At 42.7% G+C, this 25,606-nt stretch overlaps 1 protein-coding gene across 1 annotated transcript in view; it reads right to left on the bottom strand.

Moving 5' to 3' along the window:
* Positions 1–25,606, bottom strand: part of SETD2 (SET domain containing 2, histone lysine methyltransferase) — a 144,805-nt gene that overhangs the window by 79,179 nt on the left and 40,020 nt on the right. The window contains exons 5-13 of the mRNA XM_065399039.1: positions 24,584–24,715; positions 22,744–22,872; positions 16,120–16,243; positions 15,121–15,198; positions 14,706–14,803; positions 11,203–11,329; positions 8,937–9,071; positions 7,767–7,895; positions 2,830–3,468 (exon numbers count right to left, since the gene is read on the bottom strand). Coding sequence (XP_065255111.1) covers positions 2,830–3,468; positions 7,767–7,895; positions 8,937–9,071; positions 11,203–11,329; positions 14,706–14,803; positions 15,121–15,198; positions 16,120–16,243; positions 22,744–22,872; positions 24,584–24,715 — 1,591 coding nt within the window. The remainder of the gene's footprint in view (positions 1–2,829; positions 3,469–7,766; positions 7,896–8,936; positions 9,072–11,202; positions 11,330–14,705; positions 14,804–15,120; positions 15,199–16,119; positions 16,244–22,743; positions 22,873–24,583; positions 24,716–25,606) is intronic.

Raw genomic sequence — 25,606 nt, forward strand, 5'->3', positions numbered from 1 at the left:
CTGACAGTTAGCCCAAAAGACAATATGCAATACTCTAACAGGTGAAAGTTGGACAGAAGCAGTTAACTCTTTTAGTGCCATGATAAAACACAGGACGGAATACATCCAGAGGGTCATCACAGTTCCCCAAGAACACTTGGCAAGATAAAAAGGTTTTCACAGACTTAAGGCTTGATTCTGATTTCAGATACATGGTACATTATAATTTAAGTACCACAAAACCAGCTCTTGGGCAAATATACCCATGTACCCAAGATCAGAACTTTAAACCATGTTACATAAGGTTATTAGTGTCCTCAGAATTATATCAGGTAAGTTGCAACAGGGCAGACCCCATAGGGAGGAAGTGAATCCACATCTCAAATGGCAAATTTGATGGGTAATGATTCCATAGCTGACCACAGGCTTGAGCCAGTGGATTTAGGTAGCTGAAGTCAGGGCTACTCCAAATTCAACAGAAACTGCAAGCGTGCTGGGAGTCAGCACTTGGTGTTAAAATGACACTGTCAGGTCAAATCTGGCCCCAAAATAAGGTTTTATAAAACTTATCATTAGAATCCAAGATTTTCCTTAAAAACTTCAATAAAATTGGTTTTTTTAAACAATTATTCCCCTACAGTATTTGCAACTCAAACAATACAGCATGAGATCCTGAAAATGAAAGTAGCTGGAAAGAGTATAACCAAAAGGGTAGCTGAATAGTCCATGACTGTCCGAGGTGAGAAAAATTCAAGAACAAAACAGCATAAAGTGAGGAATATTTTTTTTAACTTTTCAGTTTTAATAATACATGGTATTAATTACATAAGGAAAATGTGTTTTGGTTTATATATATTTAACCTGACAGTGTCCCTTTAAGTGAAGAAATCTTCAACCCCTGATTAATTAAACAAACTGCAGACTAAAGCTGTTAACCAATATACTGTAGATACACGGGGTTAAAAAAGGGGGAAAATACATACAACCTTATTTGCATATATAAACATATTTTAGTGCATAATTTGTAACTTACAAAGGTCACATCTTTTCTCCTATTAGGTTTACAACATAATTATAGTCAAAACTCTGTAAACGCACACAAATTAGAGATTATTTTGAATAGTAACCAGGTAAGAGAAGAATTTCACTTTCCTACCAAAAATGGATAATTTTATGGCCATTAACGTTGGTGGCTATGGAAGCTAACAGAGTCATAGGAAATAGAGTCTCATGAATTCACGCCTAAACTGATCTCCAGCAAAGGCCAGGAAGGAATATCCCCATTCATGTACAGCACTGCCCAGTGAGGTGCATTATCAGAATTCTCTTTACTAGACTCTCCTGAAACATCAAGAATTGGACATTTTAAGGGGCAAAATACTACCATCGAAGGCCTTAGGGTGTGTTGTCTGATAGGAATGTATGCTACAAGAGAACTTCTTATTAAGGGAGGGCAAACTCTTTTCTTAAAATGAAGGCTACCTGTACCTTAACTAACCTAACCAAGAATAAGCCCTTTTGGAAGTACAAGAAAATTTCAGGACTGTATTTTCCATCTCTCCCACAAGGAGGCCACTGGGAGAGGTCAAACTAGAGTCCCTCCCCACTACTTCCTTTTGTTATCCTGGCTGGGGAGTATGAGGGACAAGTGTATACTTAAACCTTGCAATCCTCTGTTCAGCACCTCCCCTCTTCAGGAGCAGCTCTTTCACTCCAGTGCAGTGGCCTGTAACATCTCCGCAGGGTCCCAATGAAATGCCACTTTCAAATTTAAAACTAACCTCCCACCCTTCCATTCCTGCAAGGAACGCTCATTTTATGGGGATGGGGTGAGGGGTTTTAACTGTACCACCGAGAACTCTAGGACAGATGATTGAGTGTTTTAAATTTTCAAGTGGCAGACTGTTAGGATTCACTGGGTCCCACTGGGCCAGAGTAGGCTGCTCCCGGAAAAGATTCATTACCAGAGAAGGCCACTCAGCTGCTCAGAGGAGAGGTCAGCCTGACGCTGGAAGAAGGAAGCAGCCTGCCAGCCACCACCTCCCTCACCTGCCAAGACAACACCGCAGGTAAGGTACAGGGACTGGAAAGAGTGTATGGAGGATCACAGCCCCCACTGTCCAGTGGCCGGCTTCAAAGTTTCAGATTAGCATCCAGATGTTTCGATCTTTAGCTGATCTGAACATAAATCTTCAAATCTTTGGAACTTAACTCAACACTAGCAATAATGTCAACAGAACAGAAAGTTGCCAGAAGACAACAGTCTCCTAATGCTACAAAAAATGGCAGATGAAAAGCAAACATTTATAGGACAGGCCACACTGCCCGTCTCGAGATAACAATTTAAATCTAGATCAGACATTTGGTATAACATTCAGACGTATGCTGAAGCTGTTGAGCCAGAATTGCTCACTGCACTATTACTGCCCTGCTATTTTCTGGCTGGTTTAGAAAACAGGCCTGCAAGTTAGCCCCAGCCAAGCAAAGGCCAAATCATCAATAAACAGCTTTTAAAAAAATAAACTAAACTGAACTGGATGAATAAGCCGTCATCTCAGTGGTCAAGCTGGACTGATTCATCTTTGATCAATGAATAACACATTGGCATCTAGCAAACTAGCATAAATCCCATAGGGTATAATTTGCAACAAAGGGAATTCACAGAAAGTACCTGGAGGTGTGTTTTTTGGCTGAAATCCCTCACTTAGGGAAGGCGTTCCTGTTTGTTTGGCAAAAAAACATTTGCCAACAAGGCAACAACTTAGTCTTATTTATGTTCAACTGCAAACAATTACGTTTTTCCTTTATAATACAACTGTCATAGCTGCAGTGAGCTACTGTTCCTCTTACCTTTAGGTCTTTCCAGCAGTCCAGAAGCTTGGTAGCCAAGTCACTCATATCCACTATTTTGTCAGTCTGTTCTTGGCTCCTCTCACTGTCTACATCAGACACCCCCTCCTCTTCATCTTGAGATGGTGTTTCCATTGCAATGGGCTCTTCTAGCTTTGTGCCATTGCTCTCTTTGGCCTCTGCTTCAGGCTCAGCCTCCAGCTCAGTAGCCTGAGGTTTGCTGCTGTCCACTGCAGCATCAATGGCAGCTTTGATTTCCTGTTGCGGCTGCTCCTCTACCACCTCTGCAGGCGCACTATCCAGCGGGTCTAGGTCTTCTTTGCCCTCCTTTCCCTCCAGCTCACTGGTGGTATCAGAGATCGCACTGTCCATGCTGTTTTCACTTATAATTTTGAGCCTTCGAAAGACAAGCTTCTTCGGGGTGTCTGTGTCGCCTTCTGTGCTCTGCTTGATGGAAGGATCTGGCGTGTTGAGTGGCGTATGAGCCCGTGATGTGTTCTCACTGGAATAACCATCCCCCTCACTGAGCTGTGGGACTGCAGTCTTGGTCTGAGCCCAGCGCTGGATAATTGGAAGCACTTTGCTCTCCTCCAACATGTTTTTATTGGGTATAGGCAAGAGCTCCAGAGTCTTCATAATCTGGTTACAAACACAAAACCACAGCAGTTACATTGAAAACTGTCACTTTGCACTAGTTTTTTTATACCTCTGACTTGGCGATAGCAATTTCTTCCAAGAGGAACTGAGTTCTTTAGTATTTGCCAGAGCCATATTCATACTGACACAAGTTAGTAGGGATGCATTTGCTGTAGGGGTGGTAGTGAACTTTTGTTGACTACTACTGACACCAAATAAAATATATGGATGGGAAAAAAGACTAAAAGTATTCAGGTCACAACTGCAATGAATTCAGAGGACTCAGACACTTACAGCTGATGGTGCATATCTTAAGTTTCCATGTAAACAAACCCAAGGTAGAATAGCTCAAATAAAAATGTGTTGATTATTTAAATGGTTAACTTTTTAACTTAGGCTTTGGTATAGAAATCACACTTTTATATGGTTAAGTTGATCTCTCTCTAAATTGGCTTTGATTGCATACTAAACGTTGTGGATCAGATTTTCCTCTTTGTAAATGTTGCAGTGATTATTTAATTTGTAACTATTTGTATATTAATGGAAGAGGTTAATAGAAACTGATTGATAGATAAACCGAGATAGATCAACCATAGGAAGATTTGAACTTACTAATAGCAATATTTGAAAAGTTCTTTTTTCACTAGACAGCAGTATTTAAAACATCCACTGGATGTCACAGAATTACATACATTAGCTGAAGGAAGGCCCTGACATCATTCTCCTGGGTGGAATGTCACCACTGCCAGCATGTGTGTAATCATTGTTTGAGGCTTAAAACTAGACTGTACAAGACACTAGAGAAATGTACTGTGGACAACAATCCTGCACTGGCAGAGAGAGAGACTGGATAGCTTTACATTTCTATCTATAACATCCATGATTCTATGATCATGTAGATTTCTGAAGCCTACAGAAAATAAAGACAAATACTACTACAGAAATGTGCATTTTTTTTCAGGTTGCTGCTAGTTTAAAAATCTAAGTTTTAAAGAAAGCTAAAAAATTCAAGAAGTGTTCCTAGCTAGATTGTACCATGATGCATATACATGCAAAAATCTTACAAAAATTACACTTTATTTACTGTCTGATTTGCATCTTGAGTAATTAAATAAAATAAAAATCACTCCACATACCTTCTGTATAAGAAGAATTAAATTCCCACTCCTGGTTTTAGATTCTCAGCACCTAACTTGCAGGATCTCCTATTGTTTTAGTCTTCTGAGGTCACTAAACCAACTCATGAGAAGACAGCAATTCCCAATCTAAGGCCCCTTGTGCCTCTAACTACCAGTTCATTTTACAAGCAAATGACAGAAAACAGAAGAATCAAAAAAACAGTTGCCAAAAACTATGCACACTGGATCCATTGTAAGTGATATGCCTTCTAAGAAGAGGAAGTACATTTAAGTATATGAAGAAGCTAGCGGTTGTCGTGCAGAAAGACAGGCATGAATCATTCCCTGAAGAAATCTCTTCACAGGTGGACAGATGAAAACTGAGAATTCCTTGGACAGGCAAATCAAAGGCCAGAAGGATGGTGAGATAAAGTCTGGGTTAAGCACTTGCACTTCAAGGTGCATTGTAGATGGTCTGTGAAATTTTAAGACATTTTACCTCATATGACCACTGTTGTTCAATGTCTGAATGGTCCCAACATCCAGGCGGCTACATGGAGCAAGTCTGAATGTCTGAGAATCTGATCCCACTCCAAATTGAACAAGGGAGAACAGGTCATGGAACAGGGCTGGACTGAGGTCTACTCTGAACTCTCACAGCTCCAGACTAAACGTAACGGAACTCAGCTTCGCTGTCCAGAATTCAAGACCACCACAAATGTGAGAGTCCCTCCAGTGACAACGAGGAGGGTAATGCCACGTCAGTCATATCTCAGGAGCGAAGAACAGAAATGGCTATACGGCTTCCCCACTCCTTCAATTTGAAGACTCCCTCAGCAGCACGGGCACCTGAGGACACATGGTACATGTACTTGTGCTCCACTACTTAAGAGACTGGAAAGATAGTAATGTGGGTGTTACCACCCACTCTGTTACATCCACCCAAAAGATGATGGTGCCATGGCAGAAGGGAATTCTTAAGCTAGCTCATAGTCTCTGCTTTGGAGTCCATGAAAGTTTATAAAGAGTAGCTCAGATACTCCAAAGAGGATGGTTGTCACAGCAGGAATTGTGGTCTTTCTCCCCAGGCCCAGTAGATTCAGCCTTAGAGAGGTCTTTCAGGTAACCCACATAACCTGATGAGTCTCTCCTCAGATAGCAAGCTCAGGCTGATGCATTAAGTCAGGTGGGGAAGGGATGTTGAGTCAGCAGATGTGAATTACAGTTGCACCAAGGCCATTGGAACTGAAAAGAACAACAGCGTCAGAATAAGCACTGATGCTGACTGCACTGAATCATGTGGGATGTGTACAGGATCCTGATGGGACCATAAGCTCAGAGTGTGCACTCTAATAGCACAAAGCTTTAACAGCCCAGGAGATTAGTACATCTCACCCACAGCTGAGGCAGTGTGACAGTCTGGCCCAGGAGAACAGATGTTTTATAAGGCTAACGAAGCAAGATCCTTGTCAAGATAAGGACAGATGAGGCATGGACGATGGAGTCAACTGGTCTCCCCACCCCATAAAGCATTACCATATTTATAGCAGAAAGAAGCCTTTTTGCCCCCCATTAACTCCAACTGGAGGGAGTCCCTAGCCACTTTGAAAATGTCAAGATCTCTGCATAGGGACTTATTAGGCCTACACCAATAGACTCTTGATGACCAGCTGAGTTAGCATATTCTGGAAACGTTCATCCCAACTCACAAAGACATACTAAGATACTAGAGAGCCAAGTCATAGCCTATTGCAAGACATCAGGCATTGCTCACATCTACCGTAACAGGCATTTTACAAACAATCTAGGCTCCTTCTCAGCTATTTCTGTAAAAAAAATATTGTGACCCGGTACAAGAGAAGAAGAAAAGTAACCCATGGTTGCAAGAGCCTTTGGATTTCACTTCTATGTAGCATTATTTTTTTTTTTTTTTAAATAGATAGATTGTAAGGAAAGGATACCACTCGAAGAAAATCTGAGAAAAATCATCCAACGATTCTAAACAACTGAGAGAAACTGTACTAAACTAACAGCAGAGATAGAAGAGAGCTCCTCTATCAGCAGCTATGAAAAATTAACTGAAGTTTAGAAGTAGTAATGACCATGTATTATGGATGTCTTCAGATCTTGAAAATTTTTGGAATTTCTGCTGTCACATGCTGTCCCCAGGAATGGAAAGTAGTTCTTTTGGAGAAAGAAGAATTTTATGTTTTGACTACAAGTGTCTCCATTAAAATAAGCACCAAAATGATTTTTGTATGTGATGCTAACATGATTATCTATAGAAAACAGCAGAAGACAATAATTTCAATGCTAGATATTATCGGAGCAAACTCTAGATTCTCCAGCCAGTCCCCCACTCCTGAATAGCTAGTAATGGCAGTGCCCTTTTTTAAAGCTTAGCATATGCTACTTAAGTTTAAGGAAAATCACAAAGGCAAATTCCTTCCAGGTATTTCAAGCTTTCTGTATATGAACTAATGTACTTAAAGAAAAAAGTTATGGGTTTATCTGTACTTTATGTCAAGGTAAAGTACCACATATGACTTTCATTAACACTTTATGTATTGTACTTCACTGTCGGTGGATTTCAAAATGAAACCTTATTTTAAACACTAACTCAAGGAGGAGGTCGACAAATTGGAGGGGGTTCAGAGAAGAGCAACAAGAATGATTAAAGGATTAGAAAACCTGCCTTATAGTGACAGACCCAAGGAGCTCGATCTATTTAGCTTCACAAAGAGAAGGTTAAGGGGTGACTTTATTACCGTCTACAAGTATTTTCAAGGGGAACAAATATTTAATAAAGGGCTCTTCAATCTAGCAGAGAAAGATATTACAAATTCAGACTAGAAATAAGCCATACACATTTTTACCAGTGAGAGTAATTAACCATTGGAACAACTTACCAAGGGTCGTGGTGGATTCTCTTTCACTGACAATTTTTAAATCAAGATTTGAAGTTTTTCTAAAAGATTTGCTCTAGGAATTATTTGGGGCAGTTCTCTGGCCTGTGTTATGCACGAGGTCAGATTAGATGGCCACAATGGTACCTTCTGGCCTTGGAATCAATGCATCATATTTTTATTCATACATGTTCACTCTTCTCAGCAATTACTACAGCTGCTTTGAAAGCTTCATGTACAAATAGAGGGACCTGGAAATCCTGAGACAATTACTGACCTCTAGCTGGAGCTTCAGGTTGTTCACAGTGTTTCCCCGTCCATCACCCAGCTCAGCCATCCAGATCCAGAGGAGAGACAAGCCATGACATTCCAGGAAGGACTTCAGGCAGGCTTGCGAGTGTGTGTTCTAGATGAAACAGTTACGGAGAATCCATGGAAACAGTCAGCAACTTCCTCAGAGACTAAAACCTAATTTCCACATCCTGACATTGTTAACTACTGAACTATGTACATGTTACTGACAAAACGCAACGCTACTAAAAATGCACACAACGTAGAGAGCCGAGCCTAGGCATGTGCCAATATCGAACAGCACCACCAAAAGTCTACAGTAACTTTAAAGTGAAAGGAACAGCTGTTTTTAGTGCAATAGTGCATGCAGAAAGTAAATAAGTCTCCCTGGTAGCCAGCTGGTATTACAGCATAAAAACTTAACAGGAGGTTAGAGTGAGCAGATAATTGGCAGTAACTAATAATCTTTTCCACTAAGTCAGAGACACAAAAATTCAGGATGGCTTTAGAAGAGAAGTGTAAATAAATTCATTCTAAGATGTCCAGGTTACCCCCCTCTACATTCACTTCCTTTTAAATTTTATTTTATCAGACATCTTAGTATATTGGTAACCATTATTCTCATCTCAGCAAAATTAATCACTACTTTTGGATGATTTTGTCAAAATGACCCTTTTAAGTTAACATCTAGAAAGGACTATGCAGGTCACCTTTCTAATCCTCCAAAAGGCAAAACACTCTGGCTAAAGTGTTAGCCACCGGGGGGAGGGATAGCTCATTGGTTTGAGCATTGGCCTGCTAAACCCAGTTCAATCCTTGAGGGGGCTATTTAGGAAACTGGGGATTGGTCCTGCTTTGAGCAGGGGGTTGGACTAGATGACCTCCTAAGATCTCTTCCAACCCTGATATTCTATGGTTCTATAAAGAGTTGGAGCTACAAAGGGTCTACAAATTCTTTAAGTATGGCTGCAAACTTACCCCTTTGCCACACTAAATAGAGTAGCTCTTCCCTCCAACTTCTGTACTGGCACAACCGTAAAACCTATTTTCCATTTTCTCCCTCTTCCTCACTAGCCTTTAAACACATTATTTAAAATAAAAATACTTCACATAATTTTACTTCCCTCCTCCTTCAATCAGGTTGGGATCTCCTCACCTGTATGAGTTTGAGGCAGGTGAGTTTCTGCTCCAAAGTCTCAATCCGAACCATCAACCGGGATAAACTGAGAACTTGGTTCTTATCTGAAAGCCCCTCTCCATTCTCCAACAGCGCTTCCAACTCCCCATCCACCTACCACGTCAAAGGAAAATGATTATACAACTCACAAAACACCCCGTCAGACTCACAAGGTACCACTCAAATCAGCTGTTAAGGGAATTTATTCTCTGGCTTTGAGGTTCCATAAGAAGTCTCTCCATGACCAAAGCTCATATACTGAAAGGGAAGAAAATCTAGTTTTAGGTATACTTAATTTCATTTGTAGTTTTTTTTATTTGCTGCCCCATAGTTCTCCTCTGACTCTTTCAGTCATTCCTTGAATAAAGACTTTGAATACAATATGTAAATATTTCACACGCTGTGCTTTTCTCTCAAGTTAGCGGCTTAGACCAGTAAAATGGGCGGGGCCGGGGGGAGGGGTGAAAATCTGATTGCGTTCTTGGGAGCAAAAATGTGTGTAACATAGCATCTTCCATCTACACCTGAAGCTTTAGCTTGTGCCACACATTCCAATCATATGCACCGCCTATGTCCTTAGTTGTGTGCATTTAACACGTGCAGAATGCTCTGAAAAGGAAACTCTGGCTGTATTATTTAGCAAGATATTCTGGTTTCAAATTTACCTTTTCATATATGAAAACAGGAGATGCTATTTAAAACATGGCTAAGGCTGCTTCAATTTATGACGCCACAAAACAGAGGTTTCTCTATATCCAAGATATACACTGGGGCAGTAATAAGCAAATGTTCACTCTAAAGTTTGTATGAACAAAAAAAATTACCCGGGACAAATATTCATGATCTAATGTGGCAGTAATTAATATTTTAACTCTACTTTATAAGTGATAATGAAGTGTGGGATTTGACCAGGAAGTCTTCTTAAGCAGGTAGAATATGGAAGCCTTGGCTCGCTCTGTACTAAAGGCAGCTATGTCCCTAATGGAAAGCCCTCAAGGAAATTTGAAACATAGGAAGAGAGTGATCTTGTCTTAAATCAATGTGATTGCATTCTCTGATCCAAGGATGCAAAGACCTGGATATCTGTTCTCAAGATCAAAGAACTTTCACTTTTAACAATACCTTATTTAATGCAGAGAATTGCAACATCCTGTGAATACTTAAAAATGAAGTTTGCTGGAGAGAAGCATATCATTCAAATGTAATTTATAAGCTATTTTTAGGAAGACAAGTAGGAAAACGTAAAAATATAAGAGGTCAATTTTAAGAAGTCTAATTCCCTGACCACCCAAACAGAGATACGGTCGATCAAAATGAAGCTGCTAGCTTCAGAAGGCAGTCCCCCTCCAAAAGGGTACATATATGTAAAAGCAGTTTCATGGAGGGTAATTAGCATTCCCATAAGCCAAAAAACAGCTACATTTTACAGACAGTGAAAAGGATCCTTCCAGTTTCTTAGAGGAAACTTGTAATCCGGAGGTAAAGCTTTTTTCTTTCTTTCTTTAAATTGTGCTTCTCATGAGAGTTTCCTGTGAGGCTTGTCATTGTCACTGCACCACTACAACCCAATCAAAGGATTGAATTCACATAAATACCTTGATCAAAGTTATTTGGAGGAAATGGTAGAAGGCCTGATGAAAGCTAGGAAAGGCTCTAGTTCTGTATACATGAAATGTATCACATGGGGCAGCAAATACAACAATTAAAACGGATGTCAAAGCAGATTTAATGCATAGTCACATTGGCCTCTAAGCCAAGGTGAATGCAAGTTCAAATCTACCACCACACCTTCAGGGCTCACCGACAGCAAGAAAGCAAGGAACAGCTGCACTCGTTCAACATCTCAACCAAAGGATTGCACTTAAACCAGTGCAGATGTTTCCTGCAGTGGGTGAGCCCTGAAGCTGTCGTGAGAGATCTGAATTTGCAATCACCTTGGCCTAGAAGCAAGGGAGCTTGCAAAGAAGTCACATGAGCATGCATTACATATTAATAAACCATTCTATCCTAAGCTGGCCTTGAGTGTGCTGCGTTTGCTTGGGTTTTTACAGGCGCGTAAAATAGGTTTGCGGTTGGCAATATTCTGATGAAACCTTTGGGTCACACTAAACTTCGCTGATCCCAGAAGAGCTCTGTCCCCTTCTTAAGGCTGCCTTTTGAGACTTCGATAAGGAAGATCACCTCCTTGGGTCACCCTTTATGGAAAGCAGGTTGTACAAAGCAAACAAGAAAGGGTCGCACTCACCGAGTCTTTCTTACGAGAGCGTTCCTTTTTCATTTTTCCTCCTGCGGCTCTGATGCTGACCCTGTTCTCTCCTCCCAGGTAACCCCGGCAGTTAGTTGAGCCACAGAAGCATTTCTGAGCCTCTTTGCTGTTCAAGGGGTATGAGTGACACGTGACGTTAGTTTGCAGAGGTTAGTAAGAGATTGACGGCATTCACAGCAGGGTTGTTTTCCTAACTACTAAATGCATTTTAATTTTACTGTCCTGGAAGAACAATTACAGTGCTGTATAATCACTCCTTATCCTTTCTTCTTTCTATTAAGCTGTTATTTCAAATGGCTACTGAAGAGCTATTAGAAAATTTTGAACAAACATTCTTAAGACAATTCTGTTTGTCATGTGATTCTTTGTATTTTTTTCCTCCATTTTGTTCTGAAAAATTAAGAGCTGCTACATCGAACATATAAACCAAATGGTTTCTAAACAGAACGTTTCACACCATTTCCCTCCTGCACAAGAAAGCAGTCTATAAGGTTATAAACCACTGTACATGGCAGGTCCTTTCAGTTCTGGCTGATGCAATCTCTCCCAAACTCAAACAAACCTCTTCAATTTCTTTATGGTTAGCGTATTCCCATATCTCCTTAACAAGAAGTTGGGCAAACACTTATGGAAACTCAACTCCAGGCTGCGTCAATATCTAACAGACAGAAAGCAAGAGTTCATTCATTTTCCTGCTGTTTTTAGCTAACTATAGTGCTTCTGTTTTTCTACCTGCTTCTCAGGGCCTGTCTTTGTTTTACTCCTTTGTACACTGCTTAGCACAACTGGAGCCTGATCCCTGACTAAGCAGTGCCTGCAAGCCGCAATATAAACAACAGCTTTATCATTATGGCTGAGACACTACACAGTTAAGGTTGTCATGGCAGAACAATTCTAAAACCCACGTTGCAAAATAACTTTCTCAATAAGTTACTCTGAAGAGGAAAGTCTCATGCTTGGGCTCACCAAAAGGGGGCAGGAGAAAAAAGCTTTCTTCAGCAATTCACACGTTCAGACTCTTGGTATTTAGAGAACTCAAAAATGACCAATTTAAAACTTCAAATTGCATGTAACGGTGACAATTCGAGGGGCTGTCTGGGTCCCCAGTCTGATTTTGTGAAAACCATGTTGTATTTCAGCTTCTATTTTGAGTGTAAACTTATGTCCTTCACCATAGACTGTAACAGTCATGTTGGACTGCATCATCGCTCATGTTATGGAGCCTGGTGCCTGAATATGAGGCACATCAAGGGGCTACCACCTTTGAATAACACTCCCCTATTAGAACAATGGGTTTGCTAAAAAGGAGGACCTAAGGGAAGCTGGTTGGGGGAGGGGGAGAATAGGAGGGGCAGGCGGGCTGGGAATTTAGCCACATGATTAGGGCTTTGAAGCCAGCCAGTGAATCACCTGACAGAGGAGACAAACTTTAGTTAAGGGCAAGGTCTGCCCCAGATCCTCTCTCCCACTGGGGAACATCACCAGGAAGCAGAAGGCCTGCACGAGGAAGAGCCCCACCTCACACACACTGGGCCTAAGGACACACAGAAGGGGTGAGCATAGTCTCGGAGGAGTGGGGAAGTGTATTGCCATTTGTACATAGATCTGTAAACCTCCTGTGCTGTCTCTAAGTGAAGCGTATATATGTTTAAAAGGTTCCTTTGCAAAGCCTCAGTATTCCTTACTTTATCTGCCACATGTCCCTGAAGAGTTAAACTACACATCAGAGTACCCATGAGGGTGGCCTATGGTGATAGCATGCATAGACCTCTGAGAAGATCTGAGGGGTTCATCAGTGGCCTTGGGGCCTAGGGCAGCAGGACTGCGGGATCCACTGTACCACAGAAGGGTGCTAGACAGGGAGTCGGCACCCTGGGAGTGAGACAGAGACCACAGCTACAAACAGTGTCTGGATACTGCCCAGACCCAGTGGGCTTGTGGGCATGTGAGATCCAGGTTGGGTATAGGACAGCAGAATGGTGACTGTCCATTGCGAGGACTCAACCCAAGCTGTAACTATTTGTCCGGAATAAAAACTAATACTTTTGAATAGTTTGAAATAATTTGCATATGAAATAAGGTTATGGATTTTAGAATGAGCAGTAAATTTGTTTCCTTAACTTCAGGAACACTTCCCTATGTGCAATATTCTACACACTCATCGATGCAATACACTCAGCTGCAGAAGGTTGAGGAGATATTTGTTACATGTCAAAGCAAGTTCATGTGTCTTCAAAATAGTTTGCATACTTCATACAAATGCTTAACATTTTCCTGCCACAGTAACTCTCCTATATTTTCATCTGGGACAGCAGTTTATAAAATTAAGTTAGTGGTACAGTAAACAAATACTAATTCAGATGTACAGATGCATCGTGGGAGTTGCAGTATGTTAGATCAAAAGTAGAAAGCAGTAGGAATGCTTGAAGACTGACTCTCCCCGTAGGTGGACAGGCTCATATGGTCTGGTTTCAGAAGTTTGGCAAGGTTTGAGCTTGGTTACTACTTGGAATGGGTGACCACGTGAGAATAATTGACATTTTGGAACAGGTGATTTTTTTTTTTGTAGACAAACAATTATTTCCAGCCCTCAAATTCTAAATATACAGTACCTTCTGATATGGAATGGTGTCTGTAGGAGTGGACTATTCATTAAACAAATGGCAAGATGTTTTAAAACGGTATTAGTAGGAATTTTCATTGAGTATAAATTTCTCTACAATTCAACTCTGTTTAAGTTAGAGAGTGCCTCATTCATCTGTCAGACACGACACACAGCAGAATGCAGAGACATCACAGTATGAAGCATCTCGCTGTAAACCTAGGGTGAGAACTGGAATAGTACATCTAGCTTTCCAAGTTAGAGGACTTTCAGATAAAAGTAACTACGATAAAGTAACCGTTCTACAAGGAAAGACAGAGTTAAATACATATGCTGTAGCTTGTCTAAGCATCGGGGGGGGAGGGGGGAGATGGAGGGGAAATAGTGAGTGTGAGTGAGGGGGAGAGAGTGTAAGGGGAGGAGGAACATGGTATTTGTCTACAAATATTTGCAAAGCTGTAAAATACTAAGGGTGCAGGAGTGGAAAACAGGAATTATGTAAAATGGGTGCAGCTAGGATAGCTAGCAAGGGGATGAAATTAGGAAACAGTATATAAAATCTTTATCTGGAAAACTCCCATATTATGGACAGTAGGATAGTCTCCGAAGGGAAATGGGGGAAGCCCCCAGACTTGGGACATTTAAAGGCAGATTGAAAGAAATACCATAAAATCTACAGGAATAAACCTACATTAGATGAGACATTGACTAGATTATCCTATTACCTTTTGCATCCCTAACCTCCAATTTGATTTCCACTGTTCACATTCATTTGGATGTCTTTTCACTGGTCAGTTTTGCAGCACAATTTTTTAATTGTATGAGCACTCAGGGAGACCCACTCGTAACACTGAAGCAGACAAACGGAGAAAATACCTACCCATATCTCTGGAACTGGTAGTCAAATGTTAGCTCTGAGCCTGATGGAACTAGTTTGGTGGTGAAAAAGCCAACCCTTAGCTGTCCATTCACAGTCCACTACAGCAGGAAAAAAATAGATGACAATATTGATTATTACAATATCCAGGCTTGACCCCCAGTTTCTGTATTAAATTAAGGAACTCTGGTAAGTGACATTGCTAACCCTCCAAGAGGCAGAAAACATCTCTGAAGGATCTTAAAATCCCAAATTGAAGTGTCTGCATTAGCCGGTTTCCAAGGTATATATTTACTTTTGAATAGCAGTGATTGAATGATAGAGGCGCAAAGGTCAATGGCAAATGAATTTTCTACTATGTTAAAACTCAGAAACAAAACTGAAAACAAAGCAGCAGTAGGTTTTCTTTGAAGCTCACCTTTTGTGTCTCACAGTTTGGTTCACAGCTGTGGTTCATGAAACGGGAGCAGTTTCCTTTCTGGGTTGCATCTATTATCTGAAAGTGAAAAGTAATTATAGCAAAAAGCACTCTCTTCCTCTCCTCTGTGCTATGGTAGAAGCAAAAGTCAGCATGTGTATGTAGCAAGGTGAAGGTGAAAACATCAATAAGAATTTTAATAATTTTTTCCTGTTTCATGCATCAGCCTTAATAGCTTTGGAGAAAAAATTTTTCGTAATAAAAATTGTGTATCAGAAAACAAGACACTATTATTTGATTTACACTGTTATCCATAGTATTTAGAGAGTATGCATCGTATTTCTCCTTGGTTCTGGGGTTATTATATTCTAAATTTTAACAATTATTTCCCACCCATGCAGCCCCCAACAATGTCCACAGCAGGAGATCTGAAATGTTTTTGTCATAGATCACGTTTTAATACAAAGATGGTCCCATGGACCATGTTGCCCACCCACTCACAAATGGGCACACTATTTTACTGCACCCTCTCCCCCCAAATTCATGACCACATAACAACCCCATGGCCAACTACAGAAATTGCTTACGTGGAAAAGGAAAATATTTAAATGTATTTTTTACAGACATGGTCCCCTCAGAGCCTTAGGGCCCATGAATCTTGCTTAGGCTTGTAACTATTCCAGATCCATGCAGTTAGGGATTTAACTCCAAGAGCAGCGATTTACAAAAGACAACTAATGAAGAACTACTGATATATCAATAGCTTAAATTAGCTATAAGTAGCCAGTAACACTGTTTGGTATAGCTCCTGTCAGGTAAAAGGGCTTAAATGAAAAACAGGAATTTGGGACTTTGAGAAGAAAACTGCTATTTCTGCATGGCACATTCAAGTAAAATTGTATTTACCTAGAGCTGTACACACGTACACACACACACACACACGTACACACACACGTACACACACCTCTCTCCTACAAGTGCGTATACACTGCCACTCACCTCATCATTTTTCAGTGCCATGAAGTAGTAGTGAATGTTCTTACTTCGGGCATACTCTTTCACTCGGGCTTTGAACTCTTTGTGATCCAGCACTTCTCCACAATATTCCAGCACAAACGTGTTACTGCAAGACCCCAGGAGGAAAAGCATCATTATCTGCTTAGGAGCAAACCAAGTTAAATACCAAGGATGAAACCTATTGTTGTTGAGACAAACTCACAGAATTGGCCGTTAGAGCTGTCAATATGGCTTAGATTTTTGTATTGAAACAAACAGTTTTAAGTGCATTATACCTTGGGCAACTAGGATTTTTTTAAACTAACATTATCACAGTTATTTACAAAGCAACATGAAAGGCACTTCAGAGAAGAATACAAGTTCCTTGCTAAGTAGAGTCTATCATATAAACGCATTACATTTTACTGAGGAAGTTCTTTGATATGAAGAATATAAGGAGTTTCAGCAGAATGTGCATTGTCAGATTTGGAAAAAAAAAACATGAAAAGCTGTCTGTGATGGCCTCATTTTGTACCTCGCTGACCTTGTGGGCAGGGATGAAGAGGGGACTAAGTATCCTTTGTATTTTTAGGAAAAGATGAATCCAAAATGAAGAGTCTTATTAGGTCATCTGCTCCATCTCCCTCAGAGCCGTCACAGGATCGTGCCATAGAGTACATTAAATGGCAAAAAAACTTCATTAGCACAGCGTTATGATTGCTTGGTGATAGCTTGAGCCTTTCCAGAACATCGAATTCTGCTACGCTAAAACTTCTGATATCAAGATATACAGAGTTAAGGTAAATGCCCATGCAACCATAACTCTGCCCCACTGGAGCTGGTGATAGTTACTGGGAATTATCTGCATTCCCTCAAGTTGTATTCACTGTGTTAGGTGTAGCTATACTGAATGGTGGAGGAAAAATTTGGAGCAGCTTGAAAGAGCTGTGATTGTGATCTGTGGAGATCTGTACTGAGCCCCCCCCTCCCCCTTCCCGCCATGTGTCGTATCAAAGGAAAGAGATACATAAATACCTTGAGGTTCCAGTCTGCATCATTTCAATACAGAATTGTAAATGTGTCAGTTGCAGGGCACTGGGGACTTCTTGCCATAGGTATTGTCAGTAGCGAGGTAGAATATGAGAGCAGTCTGTGGATTTAATGATGGGTAGGTAGAAGAAAGTATAGGCTTAGGTGGCATTCTGTGTGCAAGGGTTGTAAAAGGGTATGAAGTGGTTGTGAAATTTCACAAAGTGTGGTATTCTGACAGGGGGAATAGGTTGTGTTTGAGCATAGAGCACATGCAGGCAGTGCCTGTCCGGTACAGTGAAAAGGCTGAGTGGCAGTGTGTGCCTTAGGGTTGTTGTTGCTCAAAGAGGACAGAGTTACAATTGTGTGAGCGTTGTATTTCCTGATTTTCTGAACTCAATGTTCTGGAAGGGCATAAGCTATCACCAGGCAATCTTAACTTTGCGTTAAAAGTTTTTTCCCATTTAATTTCCTGGCTTTGTGGAACAAAAAGAGAATTTTTTTTGGTAGGAGTTAGTGGTCATGTAAGCAGTTATAGTTCTCGCCAAGGTTTGCAGCTGATATGCTACTATGGCTAGGTAATAATCAAAAGACCTAGATTTTATAACAGGCCTTTTTTTACCAGTAAATCTCAAAGAGATGTAGATCATTACCTCCATTTTACAGATGGGAAACTGAGTGCAGAAAGGCAAAGTGACATGCCCCAGGTCACCCAGCAGGCCAGTGGCACACCTAGGAATAGTCTCAGTCCAGAGGTCTTGCCACTAGACCACACAATTGCTACATGATTCCACAATGACCCTCCCCCATCCTCTACCTTTTGTTGTAGTAGAATGGGGATAATGGCCGTGCTTTGAAATGTTTGCAGCGTGTGGCTGCTGACGGGGCCTGTAAGAGAAATCTCATCCATGGTCTATGTCCCGAAACCTCGACAGTTTTATTACACGATTGTTACTGTAACTTTAAGCGTGAGAGAAGAATGGTGCCTCTCTCTCCTCTACCTCCTGCCCCATCATTCCCCACAACATGTAGCCCTCCCAACATGTCCAGCTATCCCTTCCCATCCCATTGAGCCATTAGCTGGCACTGTACAAGCCATTAATATGTAAGAAGATGCTCTTTGCTGTCTCCTGTCCTATGCTGCTGCATATATGTATCAGAGGCAGCAGCTTACTGGAGGGCCACAAGCTATCTTGGTTACGTAGCCCGAGCTGCACACTCAGCTGGGTCCCTCACTCCCACTGCCCACCTCCAGCCTGGGCCTCCTCTTGCTGCTTCACCCAGGCTCCCTCAGCCATGCCCCAGGTCCACCCCTCCTCCACACATTCTAGTGAGATGTATCTGACCTAGTCATTTCCTGGATTTCAGATATTTAAATCTGCATTACCTTCACCACTCCCACTACTCCAGATCCCAACCCACATGGAGGGGCAGGGAGATGGGTTCAGACAGCCCAAGTGGAACAGGGTCCCCCAGATCCCAGAACACACAGTGGGCAGGGACAGGGGCTCAGGCCCCTGCAGAGGGGTAGGACACCCTCCACTTCCTAAAATGCCTCTCCCTATGGCTAGTGTGGATTTTTTCCCCCCCTTCCACTGCCCCCCCCCCCAAAAAATACTTTGATTACATTTCCACAAAATAAAAAACCCTGGCAGAGAACGATTTTAGCAATATGCCTCCCTATCTTTTCCAGATTTCTGATCAAAGTGGGACTCAAACAGGCACTAGATGGGTCAGATTCAAAGGACTGCTTATTCTCTTGAGCTATCCCGCTAGTGTGAAATTTTGAAGGCTAACAATCCTGTAAACGCCTCTGTCTGGGCATGCTCTGTGTAGTCTATTAGGAGTGAGAATAAGCACACGTCATGAGGCTTGCAACAAGCTGAAAAGGAGAAGCAAACTCTTTTTCAAAGAACCTTTTAATTTGATTTCCCTCAAAGGGCTGGTGGGTGCTAGGCACTCTATTGGGGCAACCCTCGAGCGTTGGAGACCCCGGTGCAATGATGTAAGCCCTGGTTTGATCTTGATCTGTGAGCCAGATTCTCTCCACTTTAAGAAAGCTGGAATTTTTTGGGGTGGTGGTGGGGCTGTATATCAGGAATGCTTTGATCTCCAAAATGGTCTCCAAATTTGGATAGGTAAAAGAACCTGGTGCCCCCCATGAGGCACACCAAATTTCAAGTCAATCTGAGTAACTGTGTAGATTTTAGAGCACTTAGAAAAGTCAAGTTCCAAGCAGAAAACTGGCTTTAACCTTAACTATAACCTTTAACCAATCTGGCTTGAAATGCTTCAGGCTTTCCACACTTCCCCTGGCTAGTAGGTTGCACTGTCGAGAATTTTTTCCTGATATTTCCCTTAATTTTCCTTTTCTTAATGTCATCCCACTAATCCCCGTTACACTTTCTCATCACATTCTAAAAAAATCCCTTTCACTCCCTAGAGTTTCATACCCTGCAAACATCAAAGGATAGATCAGGAGGAGGGGGACAGTGGGAAGGAAGTGACGGTACCCTCTTGAGCTCCACTTGAACTGAACATTCCTCACTTGCTACACCAAAGCATGGACCCTATGCACCCCATTTCCCCTGAACTCCTGTAATCTGTAGTCTAGACCATCTATATCTCAACCCACAGGTCTGTTACCCATCTCTTCTAAGATCCTGTGTTCATAAGTCAGGCTCCTCTATTCCATCTCCCCTGACCCATTTATCCAATAAACCAGGCCCCTGGTACCTCAGAAAGCCCCAACTCCTGTATTCCACAACTGAGATCACCTAGACCCCATCCCATGATTCTCTTATGAAGTAGCTGGGTTTTTCCCTGGCTCTGTCTTGGGGTGGGCGCAATGAGGCAGAACTCAGCCCCCTGGGAAGTTGGTAGCAACAGTTTTCAGACGGACGCTCTATCGCTCCAGCTGGCTCTTTTCCCTTTTACAGTCCTGACTGCACTTTCTGTTGGGCTTTTATGCTTCAGCACAACTCTGAACTCAGCATCATTGTCTCTAGGATGGGGCAGCGGTGCTACCATCAGGGCATGGGAGCACAGTGAGGAGAAAAACAACAGCACTGAGCTAAAAGAGTGCCTGCCCTAAAAACAGCTGCAAACCAGGCTGGGCCAACCCAGCTCCTGGGTTTATGTCCCTTTCACCTTCAGCATTACCTTGCCAAACTATACAGATTTTCTTCTTTACATTTTCCCTCCTAAGTCAGTCCTGTCTCCTCAATATTTTGCTGCTCCTCTCTGAACTCCTCCCCAATTCACATCCATTCTCTGATATGAAGGAGCCCAGTACCAAATGCACTATTCCCAAAGATGTATAGAGACTCACCTCTGGGACAGCTGTGGGGGTCTAAACTGTGATGCCTTTGCATACCCAGGCCAGAATCAATCAAAATTATTTTTGATACTAGATCACACTGCAACCTCACAACTGATTTGCTAGCCACTGTCACACCTCTGAAGCTCATCCTTATCAAAGCTTTGTACCAGTGAGAGGAGTAGATTGTGACTACTCTCAGTAATCAATACATAAGATAACCATAGCTTTGAAAGACTGGTTATTTACCTTTCACATGGACTTTCAGTACAGAGGTCGTCAGTTAAACACATATTGCTTTAAATATGCTGCTCATTGTGCTTCATTTGTGAAGGACTGCTTCACATTAAAACTCTCCCTCCGTCTTCCTCATGCAAAAGCTCATATAATTGACAGGACAACAATATTTCTAGCTGCTACAAGACCAAATGTGTCCTCTTGTTAAAAACTAGCAAAGAACTTCTGTTGGGTTCCTAGCATGCTTCAATAGAAGCAAAGAATCAGAATTTCCAAGGGAACATACGAAAAACTCCAAGAAACCAGAAGATCGTTGCATAGCAAAATACAAGACACAGTCATCTAAAACTTCCCATAGTCACATGCACTTGAGACAAAATAGACTTACTGGCTCCCTTTCACGGCCTAATGCAATTGCCAATGCACAACATTGGTTCTTCAGACAACCAAGTGTGCAACTACAAAAGGTTTTGCGGGAGAAAATCTAACTACCACATTCTATAGAGAAACACTTGAATTTTCTCTTTGGATTCTGAGAGGCTATGAAATATATTTAGAGGGGGGGATATGATGCTGTCTAAACCAAATAAGCAGTCAGGAAAATGTATCCAAGTATTTAAGCATAGAATTTACCTTTAAGGCCATCACAACTTAGCCTCTCCCTACTCATCCACTTTTGTCTCTAATGAAGTCTCCCCCTGCCTCCTTCACAGACCATTTTGTCTGCTTCCCCCATTAGCACCCTTGCAACTTTTTCCAAACTGCCTCTTTTGCATGGAATACCTGCCCTAAATTAGTCTATGCAGACACGATCCTGTCCTCACTTCAGTGCCCCCCACAACTCCTGTCTACTGTGCTCAGGGGAAACAGCCAACTCCTAAGTCGGTAAAGGGCCAGTAGGGACGTCTCAGATATATTTTAAGAAAGTTTAACTGACCTGAAGCCACCTAGCTGTGCACATTTCACTTATATAAAAGCATATTCCTCCCATCACTCTTCTCCTTGTCTTTCTTCTGAGTATCATACTTTGTTACACCCAGCTGTTATGCCTGTGAATGCAAGCTCTTCAGGGCAGGGCATGTAACTCTGTACAGCATCTAATACAATGGGGCTCCAATACTAATCGGGGGTCTCTTGGCACTATTATAATAGATGTGTATTACAATCATGCCTGTAGGCCCGGATAAGGACTGGAGCCCTTTTGTACTAGGCACTGTACAAACACATGAATCCATGGCCCTCAAACTTAGAGAAGTAACACAGTGTGTGTGTGTGTGTGTGTGTGTGTGGGGGGGGGGGGGGGGGGGGGAGAGAGGGATATAGTCAAATATATGTAGATTTACAACAAATGAGTACCAGCAATATCCCCATCTGCCATCATTAAATGGCTGATTTCCCAAAAGCATTACAGCAGAGCTGGGTGTGGAGGGGAGATATGAAGGATATAATAGGACTGTGGCCTTACAGATCAGTTCAGCGAGAGAAGGCCAAGATGTCTCCCATGTAATTGGCCTCAGCCACAAGGATGGTGGTGTAGTCACAGTCAGAAAATTAAGGGGAATAGAGAGGATTTCAGTGGACAGATCAGGAGTTCAGTTGTGGCCACCTTAAGTTTAAATGTCAAACAGGTTGTGATGTGGGATTAGCTAGAGGGAGACAAGTTAAGCGTGGAAAGTCAGACCCATGAATCATCAGTGTAAAAATGGTAGTTAAAAGCATGTGAGCAGATGGGATTACCCAGAAATAGGCTTAGAAGGGAAAGAGGGGAGAGGACCAAGAGCCAATTCCTGTGGGGACCCACACACACACACAAGGAGGGGGAGGACGAAGAACCAACAAAGGTAGCCAAAGTAGTGATCAGAGGGGAGGAGAGATAGTAGGAAACAGAGTCACAAAAAGAGAGCACAATATTTCAAGGAGTATGTGACAAACAGTAGTAGAAACAGAGGCCAAGGAGGACAAGAATGGAGTACTGGCTATAGCATCTAGCTATTGGTTGAGAAATAACTCAATTAAAGGTCATATGAAGAGGAAAGCCTTACGATGGGAGATCTTTGGCAGCTCTCAGTCCCCAGCCTTTTTTCTCAGTTAGGATCACTTCAACATCTGCATGCTGTTTCCTCTGGAACCGCCTGTTGGAACAGTAGTCCCCATTCGGGCACCTGGAAGAACTAAGTAGAGGAAACAGAACAATCAACTCCCAGTGGGTTGGCAGTGACAACAGAAGCAGCTTGGGAAATAGCTGGGAAATCGACATGAACCAATAAATAATAAATTCAGTGCAAAACCCACAAACATATTTCACTATAAAGAAGTATAACCACCTGACAACCAATGTTCAATTTTGAACGGTTTATATTTAGACTAAGATTTTTTTAGCTCAGCAGTGTTACTGTGATTAAACCAACATACTGGCATCTGCTCTGTATATTTTATGGCTTCTTCCTAAGAGACTGCCCCCTTCCCTGCCTCTAGAGCAGAGGTGGGCAAACTATGGCCCGCGGGACCCTCCTGCCTGGCCCCTGAGCTCCTGGCCCAGGAGGCTAGCCCCCTTCCCCACAGCCTCAGCTCACTGTGCCACCAGCGCAATACTCTGCAAGCGCAATACTCTGCAAGCTCCTGGGGCAGCGCAGCTGCAGATCCCGGCCTGACCTGGTGCTCTGTGCTGCGCGTTGGCGTGGCTGGCTCAAGCCAGGCGGCGCGGCTGTAGTACCGCCAGCTACCGGTGCTCCAGGCAGTGTGGTAAGGGGCAGGGAGCAGATGGGGATGGTCAGAGGGCAGGGGAGTTCGGGGTGGTGGTCGGGGGTGGGAGGGTGGTCAGAGGGTGGGAAATGGGGTTGAATGCGGGCAGGGGTCCCGGGGGGGGGGCAGTCAGGGGCAGGGGTTCTGGGGGCAGTCAGGGGACAAGGAGCAGGAGTCCCGGGGGGGCCGTCAGGGAACGGGGGGGTTGGATGGGGCAGGAGTCCGGGGGGGGAGGGGGACATCAGGAGGCAAGAAGCAGGGGGGGGTCGGATAGGGGGCAGTCAGGGGCAGAGGTTCTGGGGGCAGTCAGAGGACAGGGAGCGGGGGGGGGGGTGGATAGGGCAGGAGTCCGGGGGCAGGGGGACGTCAGGGGGCGAGAAGCAGGGGGGGATCGGATAGGGGGCAGGGCCGGGCCATGCCTGGCTGTTTGGGGAGGCACAGCCTCCCCTAACCGGCCCTCCATACAATTTCCCAAACCCGATGTGGCCCTCAGGCCAAAAAGTTTGCCTGCCCCTGCTCTAGAGCTTGGACTGATCAGAGATCCAGGGTCTTAGATACCAAAGGGTCTGTATCATTCATCCCTCTTCTCCCATCTTACTTGGTAACAATCATTATGTCTCCACCTATCAGGAAGCAAATCTGATTGCCAGTCAGCTGTCAATGCAGCTCCTTTTGCCCAGTTCTTTGCCTCCTGCCAACTGAAAACACGGAGCAGCAGTTATCTCAGCCCTGCTGCCTCTTTCTTCCGAGCAAGAGGACTGAAAAAGGGGAAGGAAAGGGCCTGGTAAGAGCCTAGTGAGAGAGGAGAGGTAGGCAACAGAGGAAAAAACTGAAAAACAAGGCAGCGGCCTGGAAAGCTACGCCTCCCCCATTCCTGCCTCCCTCAGGCCTAGGCTGCAGTGCATTGCGCCTCCTAGGCAGACACTTCAGTGCTTTTGTGATAGGCTCAGAGATGAATATGAGACTACTACACTGATTCACAAGCCCGAAGTTAGGATTTAAATTCTGATCTCCAAAAGGGAAAGGCCAACGTATGAATAGAGGTCACTGCAAACGGCAACACAAAGACAACTTGGTGTCTTCTGCTACTCAATGCCAGGGAAAGAGCTCAGCTTGGACATCTCACCAAACGGTACTTACCATTCTATCATGAGCAGGCGATTGAGACAATCTTCACCACAGGCTACCTCCCCTTGAGCTCTCTCTTCTTTAGAAAGAGGCGGACATTCACACTGCATTCGCTTGATATCACGATGGGATTTGTTCTTCTTCCTGGGGGGAGGTTAAGGCAGCATTAGAACATACCCATATAGACAAAAATCACTCCATCTAAAATTAACTCAATCTTTATCATTTGTGACTGGACTAAAATTGATTTACTGTTTAGAAATCACTGTTCAACTATTCAGCTTCCATCAACATGATGTAAGAGCAGTCAGGAGCATTTTTTTTGGTAAATTCATGACCAGATGCGATATTCAGAAAAGACTGCCAAGATGTTAATGCAATTTATGTATTCTCCACCTCTTCTTAATGCACACAATCCTATTTTAATTTCATTGCAGCTACACACTGAGTAATGGTAAAACTCTAGCTTAGTTTTTTCAGTACAGGGTAAGAATATAATTTTCAAAGGAATAAATCTTAAAATCTTTATAGAAATTAGCCGAAGCTAGGCTGGCACAAATGATAGGCAGAGACCATTCTAAGTCGCCACAATTTATGGAGAAGAGATGTGTGGGGAAGTCTTCAGAAAGACTGTACCTGTATTTCAGGGGCAAAACAGGCTTTCTGCCCCAGGTTCGTACTGTCCTTCAGCAGCCTAGAGAACCAGAGAGCAGGACTGGGAATCAAATTTGTGTTTCTTGCATCACAATGCAAGATACACAGCTTGTAGGGCACTAATCATAAACAGTTTCATAAATGGGGCCAATTTTTTTTTTTTTTTTTTGGTCCTGAAAAGGATAAGACGTGGACAGAACTTGGCTGAGGTAGTCAAACCTATGAAGAGAATGATAAAGTCCTACTTATTACCTCGTCCAATCGTATGAGAACAAGGAATCACTTGAAGAAAATAAGGGCCATTAAATTTAAAAGATATTAAGTATTATTTTGCAGATCATACAGTAAACCTGCTGAGTTACATACCACAGCTAGATTTGT

This window comes from Emys orbicularis, chromosome 2 (assembly GCF_028017835.1).
Source record: "Emys orbicularis isolate rEmyOrb1 chromosome 2, rEmyOrb1.hap1, whole genome shotgun sequence".
Taxonomy (NCBI): Eukaryota; Metazoa; Chordata; order Testudines; family Emydidae; genus Emys; species Emys orbicularis.